This window comes from Anser anser, assembly GCF_964211835.1.
Source record: "Anser anser genome assembly, chromosome: 1".
Taxonomy (NCBI): domain Eukaryota; kingdom Metazoa; phylum Chordata; class Aves; order Anseriformes; family Anatidae; genus Anser; species Anser anser.
The window spans coordinates 146,770,255-146,795,848 of record NC_139720.1 but is presented as its reverse complement, the minus strand read 5'-3'; the positions used below and the strand labels follow the sequence as shown (position 1 = coordinate 146,795,848).

The window sequence follows — 25,594 nt, the reverse complement described above, 5'->3', positions numbered from 1 at the left end:
CAATTCTACCTCAGTGTCCTTGAGATAAAAAGAAGAAAAAGCTCACTTGAAAAGAAAGAATGAAGTCTACCACCATGCTGAAGAGGAGGAAGAAAACATTAGATGTCAGGATCAAACTACTGTTTTGCATTTCATATGGAGTCAGAATCCAGAGAGTATTATTGCATTTCAAGACACAAAGTGTATTCTTTAACAAGAGTTACTTGATTCTTAAAGTAGCTATTCATAAGACTGAAACGTAACTAAGGGATTTTAATTATTTTTCATTACCAGACTGGCTTTTCCGATCACAGGCCAACATTTCCAGGGTATCTTGTCCAGTATGCTCCTCTTTTATTAGGTTTGACTTTGGTTTAGGAACCTGGTGAAGAATTGTTATAGCTTCTTTACTATACAAAGCAGATCACTTAAATTAGTCTCAAAAATTAGGAAACAAGCACAAGAAAACTTAAGAAAAAGAGCATCAATTCTGAAGGTACTATATAACACATCCCTTGAAAAATATGAGGTGGGCAACTGTATCTTTTGCAAATAGCACACAATAGCACACCTTTTTAGTTCTGCTGTCTACGCAAGAATAAGGGAGTTACTCAGTTCATCCTCTTCCCTCCCTACACCAATAAATTTACTATTCATTATGTTTTCAGCTGTATTGCAGAAAAGAACAGACTGTGGGAAATACACTCATTAGCCTTTAAGAGTCAATTTACTTTTGACAAGAAAAGCAGTTGATGATACACTTTTATTCTAGTGATGCCATTTGAAATCTTTTAAAGAATTGTGGAATAATAAGATTTGGTGAGGAGGGAGTCTTACAAACACTAGTTAATTTTCAGAATACAAATGTTTAACAGAGCATTCCAAGAACTGCATCAACTAAAGGCATACACTGAAAAACAACTTACCTGGAAACTTATCATGTAACACAGTGCTGCCAGTTCACACGCCTCTTTCCACTGTGCCTCACTGTGCTGAGCCATTTTCAGTAGCAAAGTTCCAGCATGCATGTATAACTGTCCTTTCACTTCGATGAAGGTATGAGACAACTCGTCAGTCCCACTCACATAGGTTTTCACTGAGTGAAGCACACCATCAAGACTAAAATGTAGAAAAGACTCATTCTGAGCAAAGTCCTGGTAAAAGCTATAGCACGTTTGGGGACAACGTTATTTAACTGTGAATCAAGTAACTTGATGAGTCAACTAGAAGGCAGAATAACCGTCTCAAACTCCCAAAGCTCTCAACTTTGTTTATTGAAGTAAAATTCACTTCACTTACCAAAAGGACAGACCAAAATACAGTTAGACTGGTTCTTCCAAATAAGAGGTACCGCAGCAATCTGAATAGCTGCAGGCCAGTAAATAGTCTCCACTCAGGAGTGGCTTTCCAATAAACAGTCAACACTTTCAGTAACCTGACAAAACTATAATAGCTGTTAGCGTTGCCATGATCTAGAAGTGCTTCAGATCTAGGTACCCTGAAGGACTCTAACGAAATGTTAGAAGAACAACCACACGTTTATGGTCAATGTTCGGGGGGGGACATATTTGGACATTACCTATTCCTCAACCATTGCCTGTATTGCTTCATATACTCATTCAAGAAGAGCAGACTGAAGAACATTGTTTTAAAAAAGGTAACAATCGTCACTTAAGCGAGAAACAAAGCTATGTCAATAGAAGTTAGTGACAAAGGGAATCACAGAATTGTAGGGGTTGGAAGGGACCCCGAGAGATCATTGAGCCCAACCCCCCTGCCAAAGCAGGTTCCCTCAAGCAAATTGCACAGGTAGGCGTCCAGATGGGTCTTGAATATCTCCAGAGAAGGTAAAAGAAAGAAGAGAAGGTAGATCTAAGGGAACATGGCTCTTCACCAACAAATTGGCTACAAACATTGTTTTGTACTACTTCAGCTGTGACACAGATGGTACGCCTTGAAACCAGCTAGCCCTGAAACACTATCCAGTTTTCTCTGAAGGTGAATGTTCTTACTGCAGGCAGCTTCCTCCCTTCCAATTATATTATATGCCTAAAATTCTTCATTATTTCAACATGTGTTGTGTTAACTTGACCAGGACAAAGCTGATATACAAGCATCTGGGAAATTTTAATGAGATAGTTGCTGAGGTACAGAACATTCTCTTACTGAATGGCAAAAAGGTAATTGACCCAAGATAATATTGGGTCTTCCCCATGGTTATGTGCTGACTACTCAAACAAGGCTTATAGCTTGGGGCTCAAGCCTATTAGGAACCTTTCTTTATTCTAAAACAGAGAGTCTCCTCTCCCATCCACAAACTGGTTACACAGTGAAATTGAAGCCTGGTAGATGTTCTGTGACCTAGAAAAATACATGCAATTCATAGAGGTTTTTTTGTTTTGCTTTAAATACAGAAAAGGTAAAACTATACCTTTTGAGTGCGCCTCTGCATTCTTGAACATCTCTAGAAGATAGCATCACTTTAAGAAAGCTGCAATAGGCCAGCAGATAGTCTTTCTTGATAGTTCTCCAATTACTTTTATCAGACTCCAAGTCTTGTACAGATTCCAGATATTCCTAAAGAAGAAGGTTCAGAGGATAAGGAACAGTCATCCTTCCATAAAGGCAAAGACAGTACTTCTCCAAAACAAATCACTATCATTTACTGCATAATCTATTTCCACTACTGAGACATTCACCAACAGCAAAATTCCAGGGAACTATTTGCCTGAACAGTTTGGTCCCTGAAATTAGAAACTAAACAACTCTGTAACATTTAACTCTAGGAAGGAAACTCCAAGGAAGTACTTTGTAATTTGAGTGGTTTCACTAATTTGCATTTGAAGGAGTTAAATCACTTGAGAAATAGCTGTCAGTGTAATGAACTAAGAGACACAAGCTAGTTTAAATGATATGGAAGATTATCACAATATCAAAATATGATTACACACCTCAAATGTCTCTATGACACAGGAGCACCATTCCAAGCTCGACTGCAAAGGTATTTTCTTCTTTGCCTCCTGACAATGGAAAACAGCGTCTCTCAGCCTATTATTTGAGCGGTACAGTGCAACAAGTCTGATGTTAACGTAGATATCATCTGGTCTTGCATAGAGCTCTGCTTGAATAAGGTCAAAAAGTTGATTCCATCCATCTTCACCTTTACAATCCAGCAACTGCTCCTATTGAACATGAAGGCAACACGTTAATATTTCGTCTTGCATGTGGGCCTTTTCAACAACTGCATTAAGAGACAATTCTCTTGCCTCCACCACACAGACTACATTACTTAAACTATTAAAGCTGAAAAGCTTCCAGTTATTACAAAGTTTGAAGAAATACTCAAACATTTAAAATACAAAAAAAACACAACAATTTGCCTCTTATGGATGGTATGTTCAGCTTGTGAAACCATTTGCTTCAAAGACAGCATACCCTGACACAGAATAGCCTGTCTGAAACAAGCATCTTAAGACTAGGTGTCATTGCTGCTGTGCTACACAAAACTAATACCTGTGCAAAAGTGAGATTGTGTGACTGAAGGCATTTACACAGTAATTGAGAATTAGAGCGTTCCTTACTTTATGCTGTTTTTAATCCAAATTAAAAAAACAAAAAAGCAGCGTAGAGAGCAAGGAAGTCTGAGTTCTCAGGCCTGCCACCTTCCTGCCAGTCACACAATAAATAGAGAACTGCCTACCTAGTCTTAACTTTTTGGATGTGACTACTAACATGATTTCCCTGCATTTTTGAAGACTGTCAACCCTGAAACCTTGAGAAGCGTATGAGAGCCTGCAGCTGCAGTTTTCTTGAAAGCTAGACAGAAGTGTCAAACAGCAAAGAAATTAACATTTCTTTAAATAGAAGAATAAATTCTAGAAGAATTAAATCTAAAGAATATTAATTCCATTAGATTTAATACTCAAGATTCTAAAATAATTTAGCCAGGAAGTTTTACATGAGATGACACGGGAAAAGTGCTCCAGTCAGATACTAGAAGCTTCTTTAAGTCACAGAACAGAGGTTGGAAATTGGCATTTACCTTCAACTTGTAAACAGCAGGGCTTCCAGGAAACACCTTAGCAGCTTTTTCAACCCAGTATTTTGTTCTTTCATCAGTGATGTCATTATTGCACGGTAACTCCGCTATCTTCAGCACTAGATCTTTCTGTGCTGGGTTCAAATCCACAGAGCGCTAGTTTTCCCCATGCACACACACGGAAAAAAAGTCAGGAAAAAAAGGTAACTTGATCTTGCAATCCACACAGAACAGGAAAGAATTACACCACTCGTTGAAAAGACACAGGTATTCAAATTAGACAGATCTATTAGTAAATACTTTCTGAATACATTAAGAAAGACCTCAGTTTCTAAACTTATCACTAGTTTACAGCACCCAGATACATCTGCTGCAACTCAAAAGAGCAAAAATTCAGAAAAGAAAAGATTTAGAAGAGCAAAAATGCAAAAGCCAGCTATTCTGCCCCTACCACCAGCTATACGCAGGCAGCTGGACTCTTAAGTACCTTTAGTCTAACTCCATATGGACACTTTTGAAGAAAGATATAATTAAGTCACACACTAAGACAAGCTGGGATGTATTGGCAGCAAAACTGTTGAGCACATCCTCTCCCTCCCTAAAACCTGAACAAAGGCATTCTGATGGTGAATTTCTCATTGGGCAAGCATATAAATGTAAATTATGTTTGCCCTGCCCCATCTCACTCCCCCCCCCCGCCCCCAAACCCAAACAAAACCCAAAAAAAAGCAATAAATACAAACAACTAGAAAACACCCTAGGTCTAGTCTTCCAGTAGCAACTAGATTACTGCTGTCATCAGAGCCCCTGCTAGGGAATTCGACAGCAGTCACAGATCCTTAGTCCAAAGGGCAACGTACGATATGGAAAGAATTTAATAGCAGGTAGCACGAAGACCCAGTCTAGGTCACAAAAGAATCAACTTAAAAAAAATACTGCTGAAGCAAATCATGTCAAATGAAGAATCCCCTCTGCAGTACATCATATACGCATTTGGCAACGGAAAGCATACATATTACACTTTTTCCACAAATATGTTTTCTTTTATGCATTTAAGAAATGTCCAGAACTGCATGATTTTAAAAGTCCCTTTGCAATGGATTAAAGCAGGACATTGGAGGTCAGTGGAGTGTTTACCTTGTAACATCCAAAAGCCTTTTCAGTGTTGCCCTCAGCTTCATAAATTTGTCCAAGAAATCTGTGTGCTTTCGGATCTCTCTCTTGCACACTGAGGTATGTATACATGTACCTACAGAACAGGAAAAAAAAAAGGATCAATATTCCTCAATAATATGAGTCTCTCTGTCCTCCCCCCCAGCCTCCATAGAACTGAAGCAGGAATTTAACATGTGACACAGGAAATGCAGTCATGGTTGGTTCTAGATACCTGGTCTGGACCTTAAAGTACAGAACAACATTATTTTTACATGTACAGATGCTACTTATTTGCCAGCAAGTATTGGTGTTTATTAAAAAAAGAAACTCTAACTGTAATAACTTCACAGAAACTGTAATAACTTCATAATACAGTGGAATAAAAGCCATTTCAAACGGTAAGTTTTTCAATATCACATAGATATTTATCTAAGTTGCTGTTTTATAAAGATTTAAACAGCATCTGATACCCATGTCTACTGCTACCTTAAAGCAGCATGATAGTGATCTTGATTTCTCCAGTCTACTTCATATTCATTTAGCTTTTCTATTATGCTTTAGAGAACAGAATAACAGCATACATCAACGTGTGTTACCTTTTAGCAAGATCATACTCTTTGACGTCAAAATACAGCTTAGCAAAAAGGAATCCTTTCAACGATTTCTGAAGGGGAAAACACACGACAAGCACATTTTAGACGTACAACACTTTCAAAGTAATTGAATAGGAAGACCCTTCTAATACTTTTGAGAGACTGAATTTGATAACTAGTTATCAGCTCCAGTCCGTTCCTCATATCCAAAGCTTTGTTTTTGAAAGATGTGGGATTTGGAAAACAATGTTTTTCCAGTAACCGGCGAAGGCTACTAACGTGAAATTGAGGTTACTGGTGAAGCAAGCAACAAGCCTTAATACTTGTAACAGCTCATAAACACTTCTGACTAAAGAGTGTAGAAGAATGGAGTCAGCTACATTTAACGTACAGTTTTTTTTTCCCCAATGTAACAAGGTTGCAAAACGAATCCCTAAATCTGATAGACTAAACAAGAAGATGCTATTTAGTCCTGCTCTAGTACATGTCACATACAACTGTTTAAATATAGGTAGACAATGCTTTCTCCTCAACTAAGAAATCCCACTTACTCTCAGTTTATATACAAAATGCATTGATGCATTAATTTATTTCTGATGTTACCAGTCTGAGATAACTTGAACACACTTGTTCTGGGGATGAAAGGTGAAAGGTATTTATGGAGGAATAAAACAGGGAAACGAAAGTGGAAAAAAAAGGCAAAACAGAAGACTGAGCAAGCAAGAGGGCAAGATGGCAGAAGCACGGGCAGGAGGAAATGAGTCAAAGGAATGAGCTATGAAACTACAAAGTCACAAGCAAAAACTTCAAGGTAGAAGCTAGATAACATGTATTTAAAATCTGAGCTCCCAACATCAGATCAAAAGCAGGTTTTGTTTGTGAACTCCAAAATACTGGAGGTAGTTAGGTCTACGGTGCAAAACGTTAAACAACTGTCTACATTCTAAACACACTCAAACTGCCAGTCTTCACCCCTCTCCCACCCTGAAGTTATCTACGTAAAACTTTAAAAAGTGAATTTAAATGAAAGCAGGCCTCCTAGTCTTCAGTCCATATTTTCAGGTATCACAAAGACGCACTGACATGCCAGAGTGGAGTCAAACTTGACACCTTGTATACAGGGATGAAAAGAAACCTCAAAATAAACGCTTGCAGCCTTGTAAGACCCTTCCCTCTGAAATCAACACAACAAGGAAACCAGTAACTATTTCCACCGTGGACTGTGCGACACAGTCAGTTGTAAACATCGCTCAAAAGTCAAAACTAAATGCATCCAGTGGCCTTGAGCACAAGAAAAGGAGAGGAAATGTTTTTTGTTGAGTCCACCAGAAATATCAAAACTGTGGAAAAGTATCTGTGAGTCTGGCAGCGATGCACTTGACACCGTCTAATCTAAACAGCACCCAAGTCGAATAAACAAAGTCACAGGACAATTTTGTTGCTGTTGGGAAAGGCACAAACGATGGTGTACACAGGCCCTGCATGCAGTCCCTAACGTATAATGGTTAGCTCGGGCACATTCAGGCTGCTAAATATTCTGCCTCTGCGATAAAACCAATTCAGAGCAGCAGAACGGCATCTTTCAGGATTAGGGCCCCATGAATTGCATCAGTCGGCTGAGACCTGCGTAGCATTTTCCAGCTATAATAGGAACGCTTGGAGTTTTTCACCCCTGTGCCCGGCTAGTGACAGAGAGCAGAGCCGTTTTCTCCCGGCTCTCCCTCCCTCGACGCTGCCGCTTCACGAAGCGGCCGCCCAGAAATATTAACCGCGCCGCACGTAAAGGAAACTGAAAGTTTAAGGCGGCGTGCTGCCTATCTGTGAGTTCAGTTTCTGAAGGGAAGTAACGCCGGGAAGTTAGGAACCAGGGGCCCACAAACCCGAACGGCTCTGTAACTCCCGGCGGGCTCCTCCTACAGCAAACCCAGGGCTCACCGGCCGGAGGAAAGACCCGCGACGTTTCCCGTGAGGAAACCCCTTTTCCCTCGCACCGGCCTCGAGGAAAACCCTGCTAAAAACCCCCTCCCGTCCGTGAAGCGCCGCGGGGCAGGGGTAGCCCCAACCCCCCCCCCCCCCGAAGCCGGCCACCCCAACCCCAACCCTCAGCCAAGCCAACCGGGGCCCCGGCCGCCTCTCCCCCCCGGGCCAAGGGAAACGGCGACGCCTCACTCACCTCTCTCAGCGAAGGCGCAGCGGCCTGCAAGGTGGCGACATAGCGCTCCACCTCGGCCTTGCTGCGCCTCAACATGGCGGCCGCGGCGGCGCCGAGCCCGGCCGGGCTCTGCTCCGCGCCGCGCCGCTCCCGGCGGGGGCACCCGCCGCGTAGCGCGTACGCCCCACCTTGGGCACGCTGCGCACGCTGCGCACGCTACATACGTTCCCGCGCGCCCCTGCGGCGCCCGCCCTGCGGAGGGTGCGCAGGAGCCGCCGCGCGTTACGCAAACTTCCCCCCGCGCGCCCCACGGCGCCCGCCCCCCGTGAACGCGCAGAAGCTGTCGCCACAGTGAGGGGCGGGGCGCTGGGTGGGGCCACCCCGCCTGCAGCGCATGCGCGGGGCTGGCGGCCGGCCGCTGGGGGCGGTCGTTGGGGTTCCGTGACGGGGCGTTAGGAAATGAGTTTGGAAATGGCCCTTCAGAAATCAGCTGGGAGCAGCTGTTAAGATGAGCAGGCTGCAAAGCTTGAGACAGGAGGTTTAAACTATTTTTATTATTATTTTTTTTTAAGCCGTAAGGCAGTTGCCCCATGGCTTAATTCCCAGCAGGAGCCCGCTTGCTGGAGGTGCCCAGCTCACTTTTCTGCAAGTTCCAGTCACTTTGGTCAAAATGTGGCCACTGGGCTGTCCCTGAGTCGTGTGATACCTCTGTGAATATCTCTTCATTAAAAATTCATCCCCTTCTCAGTCTCTAGCAACCCATTGACATACACAAGTTTCCTGCTACACCTAAGCACTACCGACATCTCCACAACTCCTACCATCTTTGCAGGAAAAATCAAGTATCCACCTTGTTTCTGTAAGGAGATCAGCAGCAGCCACCTAACACCCTAACCCTAGTTAACCAGAGTTAACCCTCTCTTTTATTATTTGCTCTATTAATGGTGATTTCTTTACACATTGGCTCTAATTCCATAAGAAGAATTAGCGTGGTTTTTTTTTCCCTCTGCTTTTTAAATGACTGGGGTTACAAGCAGTTTGTCAACACCTGCCAGGCTGAGGATTAGAAGTCTTAGCGCTGGTGCAGAGGAGAATCCGAGAGCTGGCTTGGGAGTCACTGGAGGAAATTTTTGCTTTTCATCATGGGGAGGCGTGTGAAATTGCCTTCATACAGACAAGGTCGAGTGCCTTGACGCTGGTCGGCATCTCTGTGGAATTAGCACCACGTTGTCCCCAGTGGTTGCAACACCAGGAAGGTAGCCCACCAGACAGGCCAGCAGTTGACCGGCTCTAGTGCTAACCTTGCAACCAGACCATACTCAGCTTGGCTCACTACACATCTTGATACCTTGGTAGGAACTGAGCTCAGGATTTGCCACTGCTGGAGGCAGAAAGGCTTTAGGCTCAGCTCCTTCCCCCTACAGCTACATCCATTGGGCTTTCTGAAGCGCTCCCTACTGTTATTCTAAGCAGGAGCTTCAAAAGGAATCTCTCTTGCTCATGCATGATTGATCCCATGCAGTAAAAAGGGGGCAAAGCTGAGGCATCCGTTCCTAAATCCCAGGCCCACAGCCTCCTTTGAGAGACCTAGTAGGGGTCAAGGTTCAAAAAAACAGTAATAAACTCAGCCTCTTTAAAGAAAGCACGTCCAGCTATGTGAAATATTTATAATACTGACAGACCAGGAAGTAAGCTTCAGCACTAGACCTGTAATTGTCCAGGTTAATTGTCTAATTGCTAGCTCCCTCCCTGTTTTGCACTGCTTTTAATAATGCTCTTGATGACAAAATCCATGGGTATTCTTTCAATGATAGTTCACTCCAAAGACAGCTCCCAAGGGAGCAGTGTGAATTTGGGCAACCCTCCACTGGAGAGAGGGCTCCAATAATAAGAATAGAAGAAAAAAAAAAAACAACACCTGGAGGGTGATTAAACACTGTGACATACTGCCTACAGAGGCTTGTGAGATCTTCCTTGGAGATACTCAAAACTTGGCTGGGTAAGACTTTCGGTGTTGGTGCAGCTTTTAAGTTAGACCTGCTTTGAGCAGAGGTTTGGACTACCTGGCCTCTAGCGGCCCCATCCTTCAGAAATATTTCTGTGACGCAGCAGGCTTTGAACCCCTGAACCCTTGCATGCTCTTAGTGCTACACAGTGGGGTCTGAAACACATACACTGGTGTTAATGACACAGAGGCCACGACCTTGGTGCTACTGCACCAGAGCGCAGTCTTCATGATCAAGAACTTGGAAACAGCAAAAAACATTGACTTCAGGTCACAGGGTTACCGCAGAGCCTGCAGGAGGCGCAAACGAGGCTGCCGTGTGCTGGGTGGATATAACCACGCAAGGCAGGCCATGCCTCTCGGGGTCAGGGACTGTTTCCACCCCACTCTTTGAGCAGTAGGGCTGTGCATGCTCTCAGTGGAGCGTGAGAAAACTAGAAGAACTGAATTACAATTTAAAGGACGTATTGCTGAGAGTGGTCTCCTGGATCCATTGCATAGTCCAAAATCCCAACGGTGTTATCAGGCTAGTTATATAAACTTTTTTTTTGGGGGGGGAGAGGACTTCTTGTCATGAACACAATAAGGACTGCATTCAGCTACTGAACTGTTACTGTACTGAATAAATATATACAATAATAACAATAAAAAATACCTTACCTAGCACTAAACTGTAGGTTTGAGGTGAAAGCCGCATTACATTGAAAACAGGAGAGAAAAATGTGGTAGGAAGGTATGCATTTTAAACTCAGACAAGGTATTTTCTTTAGGAAAACCTAGTGACTGTGCCGATTCAGAAAACAGCCAGAAGAACCAAGTTGTTCGTTATGAAACAAACTGCAGTTTCTTTCTTAAACCTAAAAACTAAAGTGCATACGTAGGTTAGGCGTATGTCTCCTTTAAATCAGGATAAGGAAGTATTTACATAGTCACAGGTAGAAGCATAGGGAAGAAAGGCTGCCTCGCCGCTTTTCCACCCATCTCAAACACTCATTTAAGAGACGTGATACAAGTTTTAATAACATAGCCTTTATTGATGACACTGGAAAGATGTTTTGAAGCAACTAGTTTTCCATAAACAGGAAAGGAAATTTTGCTTGCTATGATGCAATTACACAAAATCCGTGTAAGTCACTAGTGTGAAAAAGAAAAAAAAAACACGTGTACTTGATAACACAGTACCATCAAGAATTCCTAAGTAACTGTATTTTCAATAGAAAAAGGAAAAATATAACAGGTGTGCATGAATAGAAGTCAACGGTATAAAACAATCAGGTGTATGTTATAAGGAATTCTGATGCCTTGTGAGCTCAGTTCTTGAGGATGACTAAAGAAATAGATCCTAGCAGGATCAAACCACATATATTTACACTCACAGTGTAAAAGTAATATTGCCAGTTAATTGAAATATGCATTTCCATTACTGTTGTAGAAGTTAAAGAAGCCAAGAAGCTAAATTTAAACCTCAGGTGTTCACATTTGTAACAAAATTCCTCTTGCATCCTGAATAATTAAGGCAAAGTATGTTATCTTTTGAAAATACCTTGTATATAGTTTCTGCATAAAAATATGAAATAAAAATAAAACTATATATATATATATTTAATGGAACACTGTTATGTATGGTCCAGCAGAATAAGGCACAAAAAGTAAATACAATGCAAAAGCATATATAAAAGTTAATGTGTTACTCTGAATGGAATATAGCAAAATTCAAGTAGTTCTGAGTATGCTCATTTCTTGCAGTAGGAATATAGACTTCATATAGATATTTCATGCTAAGTCTGATGTACAAAGATTCATCATGTAAGCACAAACTATCAGAAGCAGGTCATTTGTACAGTGACTGTATTTAGAAACACGATACTTTTCAAATCATCTGAAACCAGGCTCCTTAATGAGACTATTTGACCTGAAATCTAGGCATGTTTTTTTTCCACGAAGTGAGGTATGTTTGGTTTCTTGCCCTAGACACTTAAAGTTTTATCCTCATGCTTAATTTGCACATCGATACTTTCAGTAATATAAATGACACTACGTGTCCGTAACGTTGGACACATTTGCAAAGTGTGTCTTTGCAGGTATTCACAAGAGTATTTTCTATCTAAAATTCCACAGAGATTACTGTGCACAATGGTGCACTTGTACCAGTTCAACTGCATTATCAGGGTCAGAAACCTTTCAGGTGAGTTGATATTTAATTTAGTCTGTAAGTGTGGCCTATTTATCAACAAATAAGTATACATGTACATGTATAGAGAATGGAAAATTTCAAAATATCTCGATTTGATTGAAAGGCATGCATCACAATCTGTTCTCTGATTGCAGCCTCAAAGTCCCCCCCCCCCCCCCCCCACGAGTAATACGTATAACATTTTCATAAAGAACAGGGAGAGCAGATAGGTCTTCACTTCCTTCCCAAAGTTTCAGCTAGTTTCTTCAGTCTTTTCTTCAGCTCTAGAGGAAACTTTTCATAGCACTTTTTGCAGACAGGCTTCATATCAAATTCAACAAATTTATTCCTAAAATGACAAGGCAAAGAAAAAAAAAGTCCCATTTTTAATGGCAAGGATATTGAAAAAAGTAAGTATCATAGCACATGTGCACAGACAAAAAAATACAGCTCCAATTTATACATGTCTATGAAGTTACTGCCACAAGGTTATATACATTGTAGACAGTAATTACAGTACTGCATGCGAGTTATGCAGTCTTCTCCCAAGTGTCCATATTTATTAGCTGTGTCACTTAAAAGGCCTTTCAAATCTCACTGCAGAGCAAGGCAGACTAAACATAAGATAATGAAATAACATTATTCTGAGTTTGCAGTTGTGTGAAAAATATTTTGGTTTTGATTGCCATGAATGCATGCAAAAATTTTAAATAAAAGCACCCTTAGCACTAACCAAAGAAGAAAGGAGCAGAGGTGGTGGTGAGAAGGAAAAAAAGTTTACAGACAGATTGGCTTTTTCTTTTTCTGCTTCTCTTTATCCTTCGCTTCACGTTCCCGTTTGGCAAGGCGTCGCTTAAATTCATCTGGCATTTTCTCATAACAATGTTTGCAGACAGGTTTTAGATCAATTTCGACAAACTTATCCCTTTAGAGTTAAACAGAAAAAATAAAGGGACAGAAAAGGAGGAGAGTTAAGAAGACTTAACTGAAGGAAGAACTGAACAGACAGCTGAAAAAGATGTAGATTAGTAAATAGAGCAAGAGGAAGAAACAGGCGCAATTTTCTCAGTGCTGATTGTATGGTTTTTGTACCGTAACAGTTAAACTACAGCAACATTTCCACTGTAAAGATAACCACCGATCCATTTTGAAGGCATCACACCTATCAATAAACTTACTTGAGTGTTAACTTAGTGTTGCAGGTTGAACAAGCGAAACAGTTCACACACCATGCCTTATTCAGAGCAGACACAACTAGAGCAAGTGAAAAGAAAAAGGAAATCATTAGCATTACAAAAAATATACATATAAAGAAAAAGCTGTAATGTTCACGAGACATGAAGAACAATCATTTGATTCTTATATCAAGTATTGAGGACCATAACAATAACATGGCAAGACTAGGAAGGCACATAGGTACATGTGAATGCTGTGCAGTGGGACCATGAAGTGTTGATAAAGCTGTCTCTGAGGGTACATACAATGCTATGGTCACCAGCAAGACCATTTTAACAAATTTCTGACTCGCGTTGCTTGCTTCTACCTCATCTCATAGCATGCTGACCTCAGGCAACTGTTTTATGAGGCCATGTTTCAAACATGACCAGGAGACTTTTTCAGCTGAAAAGCAATCCAGCAAAAGGGTGTTTATGTTTTTATTCTGTTTCATTCCCCAGACCCTGCTCAGACCGCAGTGCCATCAACTATAGCACTTGCCTGGCTGAAGAAACTAACTTGAAGCTAGGAATCAGGACACTGCTGGTAAATCAGAGGTACCAAAGTGAAAAAAAGTTATGGACTAACGAGATAAATCACTTTATCATGATAAACATGAATATATTTTTACTCTTTGTTTTGGAGAGAAAGCTTTTTCTCTTTGTTCTTTATCTCTCTTTTCTGTTCCTCCTCTCTTTCACAGTATACCTTCCCAATGTTCCTTGCCAAAACTTGCTTCTCTTTTTAACCAAATGTAGAGGATCCAGGGCAATGCAATGCTTTTCTCCTAAAATGCAACATTTTGTCAGCAGCAAACAGAACCAGCACATTGTCATGCAAAACTTTTTTTTCCTACACTATTGGGCCAAGCACATCCACAGAAGCATACAGTTATTCACCCGCTTGCCAAAATAATACTAAGCAGATGAAAGTCTTCGCTTATAAGCAACCTCTCCAATACAGTCATAGACATTCTCTTGAAAAACTGTTGCCACAGATGTCTGTTTCACCAGAGAGAGAGAAAATAAAGTACTGGATACTCATCATTTGTGACAGCAGTGTCAAATTTCTGTGCAGGAGTGAAAGAAGAAATGTAGAATAATTGAAGACACACCATGAAAATAAAGAAATGACGACATTTCAATCTGTTCAGTTCAGTGGCTGACACATACAATATGGGAGTCAGATTACACGATGTAACGTAAGAAACACACAGAGATGTGGTGATCAGGCAAGGCTGAGTTATTCATTCGCTTCAAGCCCCAGTTCTCTTCATTCAGGATTTCAGCGAAGGGGAAGATACAGCTTCCTCCAAAGCCTTCTGGATTGTTGTTCTGCAGGTACAGTCCAGTCCCAAAAATGTGGGGAAAGCACATTCCCAGAATGTGGGTCTCACCCTATATTTACATGACTATGAACTACCTTATGGCTCCTTTTAAAAGCTAGAGGCTTCCGCCCACTTTGCTAATAGCTTTGGTTTAGGTGAGGCTAACATTGGTATTACAGTGTTTACTTCAGGCAGGTGTAACCAGGAACAAAGTAATGTGGCATTATTGCAGGTAGAATGATTTGCCTTTGGACAACCAGCTATGATAAAATGCCAAAAAGCATCCAAAATAATCCCTCCCCCTGCCCCCCAAAATTAAAGCACTCATTTCCGCTTATGCCTTCACAGGACAGATCTTTACAATTCCTTCCTGGTTTTGTGAAATTATCATCAGCCTAGATTTTCAAAAGACAGGTGCCTGAGATAGATAGGCAAATACCTCCAGGAAGTGGATTGAAATAATGAAAGTTAGGCACTTAAAAAAAACCATTAGAAAGCCCACCTAAATCTTTAAATATCTAAATTCTTTTTCAAATCCGGATCATGATCCCTAAATTCATTTGAGAAGATGCCAATGTAGTCATTCTCACAGTTGCATGTGTTCATTTTTAAGGTAGGTGGGGCAGGAAGCCACCAGTGCATCTCCCAGCATCCCTGGCCTTTCCTTGTTACTAAAGGGTTTCCAGCTGACCACAGCTCTCTTTAGACGCTGGGTGATCTTCCACTATCACAAAACATTCACTACAAGGTCTTCCTACTATTTGGCCTCTGACTAATCAGATCTATCCTAATTTCTGATCAAGATAATGGCCTGTTTTGGTTTAATGAGAACAGCCAGGGATTCAACAACGGCCTTACTTCTGCTGTTAAGAAAGAACTTCCATCAAAATGTAACGTTAAGAAAACAGTCAGAAAAGTGCTTACCATCTCCTTCAATCACACGATTGCAATGGAAACAAACATCACCGAACAGCTGAAGAGGAAGGAGAAGTAATGAATTTTTAATTGAATGATTTTATCAAGAGTAGCTTCTCAAAATAACAAAACACTCTATTTTGGCTGATGGGCACAGTAGCTTTACTGTTTATTTCAGTAAAAAAAAAGAGAAAATTAGCAGGTCTGCTTTTGTTTTCCAATTAAGTTTTGCATCATCTTATCAGAAAAAGTCTCTGTAATGTTGAAGATGAAAACATCTGTTTACATCTGCTTGACACTCTAAAAATGTTGTGTTGTTTTGTTTTACTATTTCTCTAATCCTGAACATTTAAAATACAGCAAAGTCACATACAGATCTTTAGTAATCATCCAATTTAACATTTGGACTTAAAAGCAAGACTAGAACAACATGCTACTTTTTCTGGCAAAAGCTGTAAGGAAATGCTATGCTTAATTTATTTTTCTTAAAATCAATCAATCAATAAATAAAAGGCCAGAAATCCTTCATTCCATTTCCATACTTAACATCTGTCCACAATGTAACTATCTATGAATGGTTTTGTATGCCCAAAATTTCATGTATTTTTTTTCTAACTGTAGGAGCTGATGTAGCGAATGACATTCCTTCAACATACAACTCTTGCCTGGTGTACGTTCTTGCCCTGTCATGGATGCAGCTATTTCTACTAATGTCACGGCATTTATTGCCTACAAGTGTGCCAGCAACATTTCAATCATCTGCCCTTCATCGCTGACAAATTAAGAATCCATCTGTAATTAGCAGATGCCTTACAACTCCCAGAGATAATGCCTACTTCAGCCAAGCAAAGGTGTGTACGTGACACCTTGTGGTTGGCTTCCAAATAATAATGGTTTATACCTTACAGTGCTGCACTGCACAATTAAGGGCGTCTGCAGGGAACTGTATATAGCTCTTATTTAAATGCAAGTGGTCACTAGGTGGTGTCCTCTGACAAATTAAGTCTTTGTAGTCTTAGGCAGCTGAACGAATGAGCTGGGTGATGCTGTGTATCCTAACATAGGATCATCTTAGAGTAGCAGAAAAAAAACACGCTACTCACAAAGGCTTCGTGTCAAACCACAGCTCCTGAATGGCAAATCTTCTTATATTTCTTGGGAAAGATTCGGTGTTATTAGCTGCTCTCATCTCGCAGATATGCAAAAGCTTGAAACAGCTCTACATAAGCGCCACTAAGCTTGAAGAACAACTCGATACTGATTAGCCCATCTAGTCTTTGTGAAATCCCTGCAGTTATGTTTTTCAATGCCAGATTTATAATTAGAGAAACCGATATAAATTAACTGCAACAGAACATCTGCTAATTAGCTTTATAACCACAGGTGATTATGAGAAATCAGAAGAATATCTATGGTCTTCCATCTCCTTTAATAAAATCAATACATGAGTTTAACAACACAATTTCTAAAAATATGCAACCTTACCTGATTGTAGTGGGTTTCACAATATGCCAGGCCTTTTCTCTCATAATGACGATGACCCAGGAATGGCTTTTCACATTTCGCACAAACAAAATGCTATGAAGAAAATTATATACATTTTTGGATTACTTGGAAGTAACTGTATTTTTTCTGGAAAGCAAATCAAACAATGTGAATGTCACGTCTACTGAGCCACTGATTCTCTTGAAAAGGAGAATTAAAACTTGTCTTCAACATTTCAATCCAAAAGTTACAAAAAAAGGAAGCAAAGTGATGTGTTATCAACGAACAGAATGAAGAGAGATTAAATAATAAGCACCATCATTACACTCTTGTGAAGAAAGCTCTTGCTGGAGGAGATTTTCTAAACAAAAGGAATAGACCACTTATCTTCCTAATTTAAAACGAAGATATGGAACTAAGTCTTGTACATGCCCTTGAAATATGAAACCCTCCCATGAAGTGCTTTACCTGTAGCAGGTTAACTGTGAAAGACTTAAGAATATTATGGTGCCCAGTAATATTACAGTTATCACAGAACTTTACTGCCTTTCCATATATCCCGCTCTTCACTTTGTGAAATTTTCTTCTATAAGGGCCTGGCAGTGCTTCCTCTGATTAATGATTTTAGCTTCACAGTCAAAGGTCTCTGCAAGGTTGGAAATTACTCTCATTTCACAGTGAAAGACCAGACATGAGAAGGTTGAAAATAGGATTAGGAGAATGTATATACTCATTATTCCTGCATACTTTTCTAATCCTTTCATGTAGACTGATCAGCAATATTCCAGGTATGTTAATATTTACATTTGTGAAAGACAATGTATCAGCTATTGTTTACCTCCACATGCCACTGTTTGCCCATAGCATTCACCACTCGTCCTTCAATTGGTCTTCTACATGCTCCACAGATGGGGACACCCATTTTGTCATGGCAGGGTAAACAATATAATTCTCCCTTCAACTCACGAGCATCAGCAGTAAGCTCCTTCCTGTTCAAAAGTTAATTAATTGAGAGCATGAATAAAGGAACTGAATGATTTCAACTCTTGAGAGTTTCTGGAGATAATCTAATTTTTAGCATTTGTTTTAGAAATTGGATTTATACTACAATAATGGATCTAGCAGCATCAAATATGGCAATTCATTTTTTTTTTTTTTGAAACAAGACTGATTCCATAGTAAACTGAGAAAACCCTGCTAAGTACAATGCATTAAGTCTCTCTGAAAATAGCTACTGAGCTGTTTTCAAACGTGTTTGAAAGCTGTAGTCATGCTTGGCTTCTATTCTGGTCCTCTTATCACCTGTTTATTTTAGCTTTACATAAACTGAAAGGAAAATGCAATTCTTTACATTTTCCCTGTGGTATAAAACATCAGAGAAAGAAAAATATGAGCTGACACTGGCACTGACGCAATACTACAGGTTGATTTTCAAATCAGCCTTTGCTACAGCACTGAAACGATAGCTTCCTTTGTACCAAAAATAAACAACTAATAATGTGTGCTATATCCTACAATGTCCCCTGATCTGTGCATCTGGGGAGGATGTAGAAACATGAAGCTATGTAGACTACAGTTGCAGAAGCTGATAAAATGAGGTAAGGGAAAGCTTCTAAGAAAATGTCTTTAAAAGGAAAGAACAAAATTTTTCATGCAACTCAGCTAAAAAGAAATAACATGGGCAAGATAGTAACTCAAGCAGCTAAGGAGGATCACTTTCCTACCCTTTGTTGCAGAAAAAGAAGCTATCAATCATTTTGCTGCTACAAAACCATTTACCTGTGCCCAGACTTCGTATTTCCTAAGAAAATGCTGCAGATTACAATCTTTCATTACTGCCTAACATATCAGCTGTTGTTTGAACTAAATATCTAACTCCACCGTCCCAAAAGCGATAACCAGACACACATCTGGCTACAATGCAACCCAAAGCTCTCCCTTTTGACTGTTTAACAGTACTGGATTTCACTTTAAAATGTAAACGGAAGAAGCAAATAAAAACAGCATTTTCTTGTCTTCCTTTGCAGAACTCAAGTTACCCGCAGTTTGCACAGTTGAAGTGATCAGGGTGATAAGGATCATTTTTGAATATGAGAGGCTGTTCGTCAATAATGGCATGACACTTCTGGCAAATGTACTTTCCCAAGCCTCTGGCCTTTTCCCTGTTATGGCAAGGACGGCAGAGATGTCTGAAACAACATAAAAAACATAGGTAAGTACCAGCACCAGTTAGTACCGTGAAAAATATAAATCAAACATCTATTAGAACTTCATTTCAATCAGCCTTTTTTGGAAGAAAAAGTCTTTAAAACAATTTCTTTGGTAGGTAAACCAAGTGCAGAAGAAGGAGGGCTATCACTGTATTTCCAATCACCACAGAACTATCATTTCTTCAACTTGTTTGAATTTAAGCTGTGTCAAAACACAGAAAACAATGTTCACTACAGATTCTCACTGCTGAATATTTTACTCTCAAACTCTTAAAAATTTAGCTTGGAAGCTGGATGGCCACACAGGTCCTAATTCTATAAAAACAACCATGTATGTCATATTAAACTTATGAAGTCCATGGCCATATAATCCACTTGCAAAACATCCTTGTGATCACAGCTGGTAAAAAAGTGAAGGATCCCGATGAGCTGAAAACATTTATTAATGAATAAGGTGCTGAACTGGACCCAAATTGGAAGCCAATGTTGGAAAAACAAAAATTGATTTAAAAAAATACAATACTTCTACATCTGAATGTTGTCTCTCTGATCAGAATGTACCCTACCAATCCTGAAATGTCACCGGGTACAGATGAGACCTGGTGTTGACAAGTAATCTGGTGTTGAGGTAGATAAATGGTTAAGATTTTATGTGCATATTTTAAGCTATTCATTCTTAATTTTGTGATGCACCCTTAGACCTTTTTCTCATAAAAGCCACTTCAGTTACTCCATCTCAACTGGAAAGTTTTAAGGGCCATAACTTCTAAGTCCCACCTCTCATTTCATTTTATTCATGAGCAGTAACAGAAGGATGAAGACCTACCTCCCAGCATTCTTGACAAATCCAATATCTGCCAATACTTGTTGGCAGATGTCACAGCAGAAGCATTCTGGATGCCAACTATTGTTCATAGCCTTAATAACACGACCAATAATGAACTCACCTGTAAGAAACACAATGACAAGAATTTACAATACCACGCTAGACAAAGTTAAAAGAAACCCACAAGTGAATCACTACAATTGCATCATCATCCTCTCCTCATATACTGCCCACCTCCCCCCAAATCTGGTAGAATATATTAATAATTTCAGTGTTGCAGTTCTGGTTCTAAACTCTGTAATTTGGGTTGTTTTTGTTTGCTTTTTTTTTTTTTTTGCGCTGTGGGTCAGAAGCAGATGTCCTTGCTGATGGACAACCTTCTGTTCTTTATATATAAGCCTTTTTCCACCTTCTCTCTGCAATTATCCTTTTCCAGTCCTTTATCTGTTTTTTTTCTCATCTGATCTCAAACTCTTGCAAAATATACAGAGTTCTTTATATAATATGGCATTCTTGTCTCCTTATCATCTTTGCCTTTCTCCTCTTATAGAAGAGGACAATTTTAAATTGTCATTTACACAGTAGTGGCTTCTACTCCACTAGGTCTGTAATCTAGCCTTGAAGGGGCTCTATACTCTAAGCACAACCGAACTGAGCTTGGGTGGCGTTGGACCTACTGGAAAAAACAGAAAAGAAAAAAAAAAAACAACAACAACTATGAAGTCAAAGTGCAAAGATGCAGTGGGAGAATGCACTTACTAAACAGTAAATCCAACACACACAACAACTTCTAACCTACCACAAGGAGTCCTGTCCTGCAAGGCATTGAAAAAGTGTTAAAATTACCGTTGTGCATGCACTGTGTGACTCCACTGCACAGGCAGTGGAGCCATGTCCACCACACACGGGACACGTGTTTAGTTGTTCCCTACATGGACGTTGTAGCCAAGGCCCCTGAGCAGTGCCCCAGAGCACTCTGCCTAAAACGTGCTGGGAGCTCAGCTTCCTGGTGCTGAGGAAGGCTGAATCGTGGCTCCAAAGAGCCTACAAATCAAACAGCTGTCAAAGAGGAGCGATCCATCAGATAACAGATGTGGATGAAAGGAAGTCTAGCATGCAACTCTGTGGCATTCCCATGAAGTCATAGCTTTTCAAGAATAAAACCTGATGGACTCTAAAAACGTCAGGAAAGCTTGAGGCATCACTGCTGACAACAGCCCTGTTGATTTTGGCCACCCTTAGTAAATCCAAACACTGGAAAAGCCCAGTTTCAGTTAGGACCCATAAGGCGCTGTAGGTAAGAGAGCAGAGTGACCTGGGAGGCAGCCCAGCCAGCCAGTCACACCCTCCAGCAAAGTCACTTACTTTTAACCCATCTGTCAGAACAAGTCAGTCCGTAAAACTGATGAGCTTTTAACAGAGCCGGTGCTATGAGGAGCCAGGGTAGGAGCAGCTGAAGCTGTTTTAGATGTGGAGCTGGGCAGGAGAAACCCTGGAGATACATGGTGTAGCTCCTCCATACCCCTCTGCCTGGGACCAGAACAGCTTCTGGTATCCTGCAAAAGGCTCCTGGGTGCTGAAGAGGTAAAGCCTCCTCTGCCCAGCCCACCAAAGGCGAGTAACAGTGCTAACAGAGAGGAGCCGTGTGTGAACAATGCTGGCGTGCAGGAAGAGCAGCACTTTCTGTTTGAAGAGGTTAGAGAGGAGGGTTTGCGAAAATCCTTTGCAGGCCAGAAGCAGGGATGCAGACGGGGAAGCCCTGGCACAGAGGAGCAGGAAGGGGACAAAGGAAGGGGGCTGCAGAGTGACTGGAGGAATACAACAGGTCCTCATGCTTGGGAAGTGACTGGCCTGCCTGCAGACGGAATGAAGTGAGACACTTTCTGGTTTGCCGCATACTTCAGGTTTGCTCAGATATCACCATTAAGCCCCTTCTTCCTCTTCCCTTTCCCCTCCTTGTTCAAATCTGCAGCTTTAAATTCAAAGCTCCAGAACATCTGCTTCCCCCTTTCCCAGCACCCAGCCCCTCCCTCTGCACAAGGGAAAGGCCTTACTAAGATAAGCAGAAGTTGTAGCGGCTTGCCAAGGCACCGCGGAAAAACAAGAGCTTCCCGACCAGCTCAAGCAATGGTACAGTAATGACTTCTCAGCCCTGCCCAAGCAAATGTGTCACACACAGAGAACACAGAGGGTAAAAAACCTGGCAATTGATTACAGCGTAGCAGATACGCAAGCATTTACATCATCAGACAAATTGACAAAAGGCAGCCTTCAGCGTTACACAGGTTAGACATCAGATGCTGAAGGAATTTGTTTCAGAAATATGAAAGGGGACCAGCTGACTCATCAGCTGATGGTAAGAGTAGATGATGAAGACTGTCCCTGCTTCCATGGAGGAGGACAACACGGATGGGTTATAACTGTCAAAAGGGATGACAGACTCGCTGGAGGGTTTCAGCTGCATGAGAAGGGCTGAATATAAGCACATGCATGTAGGTACAGATAACCATGAAATGGTCTGTTCATTGGGTCACTGGACCAACAGCTTAGCTGTTCACTCAAATAACGCAAACCTTTTTTAAAAAACCTACTGATTGATGACCTGTAGGAAAAGCAGCTCCCCAGGTTCTCTGAAGCCTAGTTCATGCTGGAAGTTCAGATGTGTGGGGCCACCTCCCAGAGGAGATACAGAAGGGTTGCACATCTTCCCCCAGCAATACGCTGACTTCCCATTTGTGATCAGTGGGAAGCACTTTGCCTCAACGTAAAACTTACCACACTGATGGCAGCAAGGGGCGAAAAGCATTTGAAAATCATGTTCACAGTACTTCCTCCCTTCAAACTGCAAATGGAAAACAAGCCGAGAGTTAGAGGGATTAGGAGCATGCCCTTGACATAAATACTGTAACATACCAGGATGTTTCCAGATGCAACTGGGTAGCAGAAGATGAGGAGTTGCACAAAAAAACAAACCTGACCATCTGCTAGAGAAACGGGCACCAAATTCACCCACCTTAAGTCAGCTACTAGTCAGCACATGGCATTAATAAAACACTAATCCTTTAATACTGTTTAGAGCATGTGGCATTTTTCTGTCACCCCTTTACCTCACAACAGATGCCTGAATTTTGACAGACTGACAACAATCTGATGCAACCGATAGGATTCTGGGCAGGAAATTAGCTTTCGAAAACCTTTCCTGGGGGGAAGCATTTTCTCTGAACCCATTTGATCCCTTCCCCACTCTGCATTTCCTGTAAGAATGGCCCAGCACACTGGAGGAAGTAAGTCTGGGGGGAGGAAGAACCCCCAGGGACAGAAATCCTCACAATTTATGGAGCAGTACAGCCAAACATACAGAGAAATAATGCTTTTCCTTCACAATGGTTGTTTGAGGGAATTTTAAGAAACAAAACTCTCTAAATTGACTAGATGAAATTGGGAGCTGATCTAAAGGGATTTGGAGCTGAATTTTTTCAAAGCTTAAAGAAGTTCAGTTGTAGTTCAAGCTCACAGAGAAAAAAACTATGGAAAAAAAATTCTACAGCACTGCATTAGCAACCTAACCAAGAAATATGTAAAAACATGTAGACGAGTATGTCCTGAAGTGAAGGGAAATGTTTAGATACCTTCAGGCACATCATTAGTAGACACAAATGCCAACTAGCATGTTAAAACCAGACAGACAATATTAGGTATGTTTGGATTTCAATGTCTCAGTTTAAAACACTGGAAAGAGGGATAGCAGGAAAACCCCAGTTCCTTCTTTGTACTGAGTCTAACACAAAACAAAGCAAATAGCATAAAATGCTACCCACAAATTAAGTTTTGGTGCATGGATAGCAAATACAGCAATAACCTTTTACACTATGAAATTTCAAGGATCAAATACAATATAGTAATTACTTGTGCAATATACAGAGCCATTGGCAGGGTTGTGATTTAATGAAATAGTCTAGAAGTCACTGGAAACTTGAGAGCAGAAACTTAATTCCTGTGCCCAACCTGAACTGCACCTACAAGGATCAGAAAGACATATGAGATACATACAGACTCTTCCAGAAGTCTATCCTAGCAATTTATCGAGGCTTTTTTCAATGTAATACTCTAAAACAGATGAACTTCTAATTGGAGTTTGTTGTTGTTGTAGTTGTTTTTAAATTGAGAGACAGGGGACTGACTAATGAAAATTAATGGAAATTATTGGTTAGTTCAGAATTGTGCTTGCTTCCTGCCAAATATAATCCTTTTTAAACTGAAGAAAAGCAGAAAGCTTCCAGCTTTGTGTAAACAGTTGGTACAATGGAAGATGCACGGGTCTGCTTGGATTTCAGAGCCACCACATGTTGATCTGGGCAGACCAAACAGGTTTGTGTCGGGCAGGTTGGTTACTATTCCGTGTTGTTTGTATTTTCAACCTTCTTGGCTCGTTTGTGCTGCATTTGTGGATGACCCAGCAGCTCCCCCCCTAGAGAAAGCCTTAAGCTTCCGTAACAAGTCCCACAGCATGTATTTTAAAAGCAAGGTCATTGAACTGGTGGAGGTCCATGGGTTAGTTGCATAGCTCTGCGTTTCATTTCAGAACATTTCACCACAACATTATCTCCAGCTGATCTCCGCATCTTTACTAACTTAGGACATGGGAAGACATGCCTAAAACCTGCTTCTTTAAAGACACTTCCTCTAAGGTAGTTTTTGGTAGAGCCCAATTTAAGAACACACTCCAGGTGCAAATGGAATAGAAATAAATCTGAGAAGCTCACTGCAGCTGCACTTTCCTTTTATCTCGCTATAGGTAGTTAGAAACTACTTAAAAAAATAAACAAAAACTAAAAGGAACTCTCCTCTCATTTAGGCCTCATAAAGCAAAAGTCATGCATCTTTCTATTTCAGTGATAATTACAATAACAAAGCAATACAGATTCCCCAATTATAGGAGTACTCTTGGGAGTCCTTCATTAGGATTTTGCTGTATTTCTTCCCCCGTGGGCTGCACCTCTCTAAACCCTTTCATCTCCCCGCCCCTCAGCACAGAGCAGGCTGGCCTTTTTCTGGAAGGGCATAGAAAGAGGCTCTTACTGCCCCAAAAGGGCTTTAAACAAACAGCTGCACTCCAGGTAGGCTTCATCTCTCCTGACTTCTGCTGTCTGAAGGTGAAGTGCCCGCGGTCCCCGGTGGGACAGACCTCTAGGGAAGGACAATTGCTGAACCCAGGAATAACACGGTCTTGAGAAAAAGCCACTGAGTAATTACAAGGCGAAGAGGGACAACCTGTCCCTCTGGGCACGGTGCCACCAAAGCTGCCCATGCAAGCAGGCTGTTCTGCTGTAAGTACAGGACCGCACGCTCTGCTGGGTTACAAAACTGCGTGGCAGCGGCTGTAGGGAACGCAGACTGCAGACGCGTCCTGCAGCGCAGCAGACCTACCTACACCTGCATTTCTTCCAGTGCAGCCCGACCAGTTCCACCCCACCACGGTGGAGCACCCAGCACGAAAGCTTATCACATGGCAGCGTTTGA

At 41.1% G+C, this 25,594-nt stretch overlaps 3 protein-coding genes across 5 annotated transcripts in view; 1 reads left to right on the top strand and 2 right to left on the bottom strand.

The window, feature by feature from the left end:
* Nucleotides 1-8,249, bottom strand: part of LOC310892153 (E3 SUMO-protein ligase RanBP2-like) — a 39,773-nt gene extending 31,524 nt beyond the window's left edge. The window contains exons 1-8 of one of the 3 annotated variants that reach the window (XM_083819527.1): nt 7,940-8,249; nt 5,770-5,837; nt 5,156-5,267; nt 4,022-4,174; nt 2,931-3,161; nt 2,411-2,556; nt 906-1,098; nt 271-361 (exon numbers count right to left, since the gene is read on the bottom strand). In XM_083819527.1, coding sequence (XP_083675653.1) covers nt 271-361; nt 906-1,098; nt 2,411-2,556; nt 2,931-3,161; nt 4,022-4,174; nt 5,156-5,267; nt 5,770-5,837; nt 7,940-8,014 — 1,069 coding nt within the window. In that variant the 5' untranslated portion in view covers nt 8,015-8,249. The remainder of the gene's footprint in view (nt 1-270; nt 362-905; nt 1,099-2,410; nt 2,557-2,930; nt 3,162-4,021; nt 4,175-5,155; nt 5,268-5,769; nt 5,838-7,939) is intronic. The other 2 variants (XM_083819528.1, XM_083819526.1) reach the window with 2 other exon arrangements.
* Nucleotides 1-25,594, top strand: part of LOC310892160 (tumor necrosis factor receptor superfamily member EDAR-like) — a 461,331-nt gene that overhangs the window by 248,177 nt on the left and 187,560 nt on the right. The gene's annotated exons all lie outside the window — the stretch shown is intronic.
* On the bottom strand, nt 10,933-23,892 carry LOC310892168 (LIM and senescent cell antigen-like-containing domain protein 1). Its single transcript, XM_083819568.1, has 8 exons — nt 22,850-23,892; nt 20,075-20,195; nt 19,078-19,227; nt 17,877-18,027; nt 17,039-17,131; nt 15,563-15,611; nt 13,275-13,350; nt 10,933-12,445 (listed from the first exon to the last, which is right to left on the bottom strand). Exons 1-8 carry the CDS (start codon nt 22,983-22,985, stop codon nt 12,331-12,333), a joined length of 891 nt encoding a protein of 296 aa, XP_083675694.1. The 5' UTR covers nt 22,986-23,892; the 3' UTR covers nt 10,933-12,330.

Coding starts and splice junctions, on each gene's coding strand:
- LOC310892168 (XM_083819568.1), bottom strand. CDS start 22,985: ATGTTACAGTATTTATGTCAAGGGCATGCTCCTAATCCCTCTAACTCT. Junction 20,196..22,849: donor CCCTTGCTGCCATCAGTGTG/GTAAGTTTTACG, acceptor TGTTTCTTACAG/GTGAGTTCATTATTGGTCGT. Junction 17,132..17,876: donor GCAAACAGTGGCATGTGGAG/GTAAACAATAGC, acceptor TTTTCTTCATAG/CATTTTGTTTGTGCGAAATG.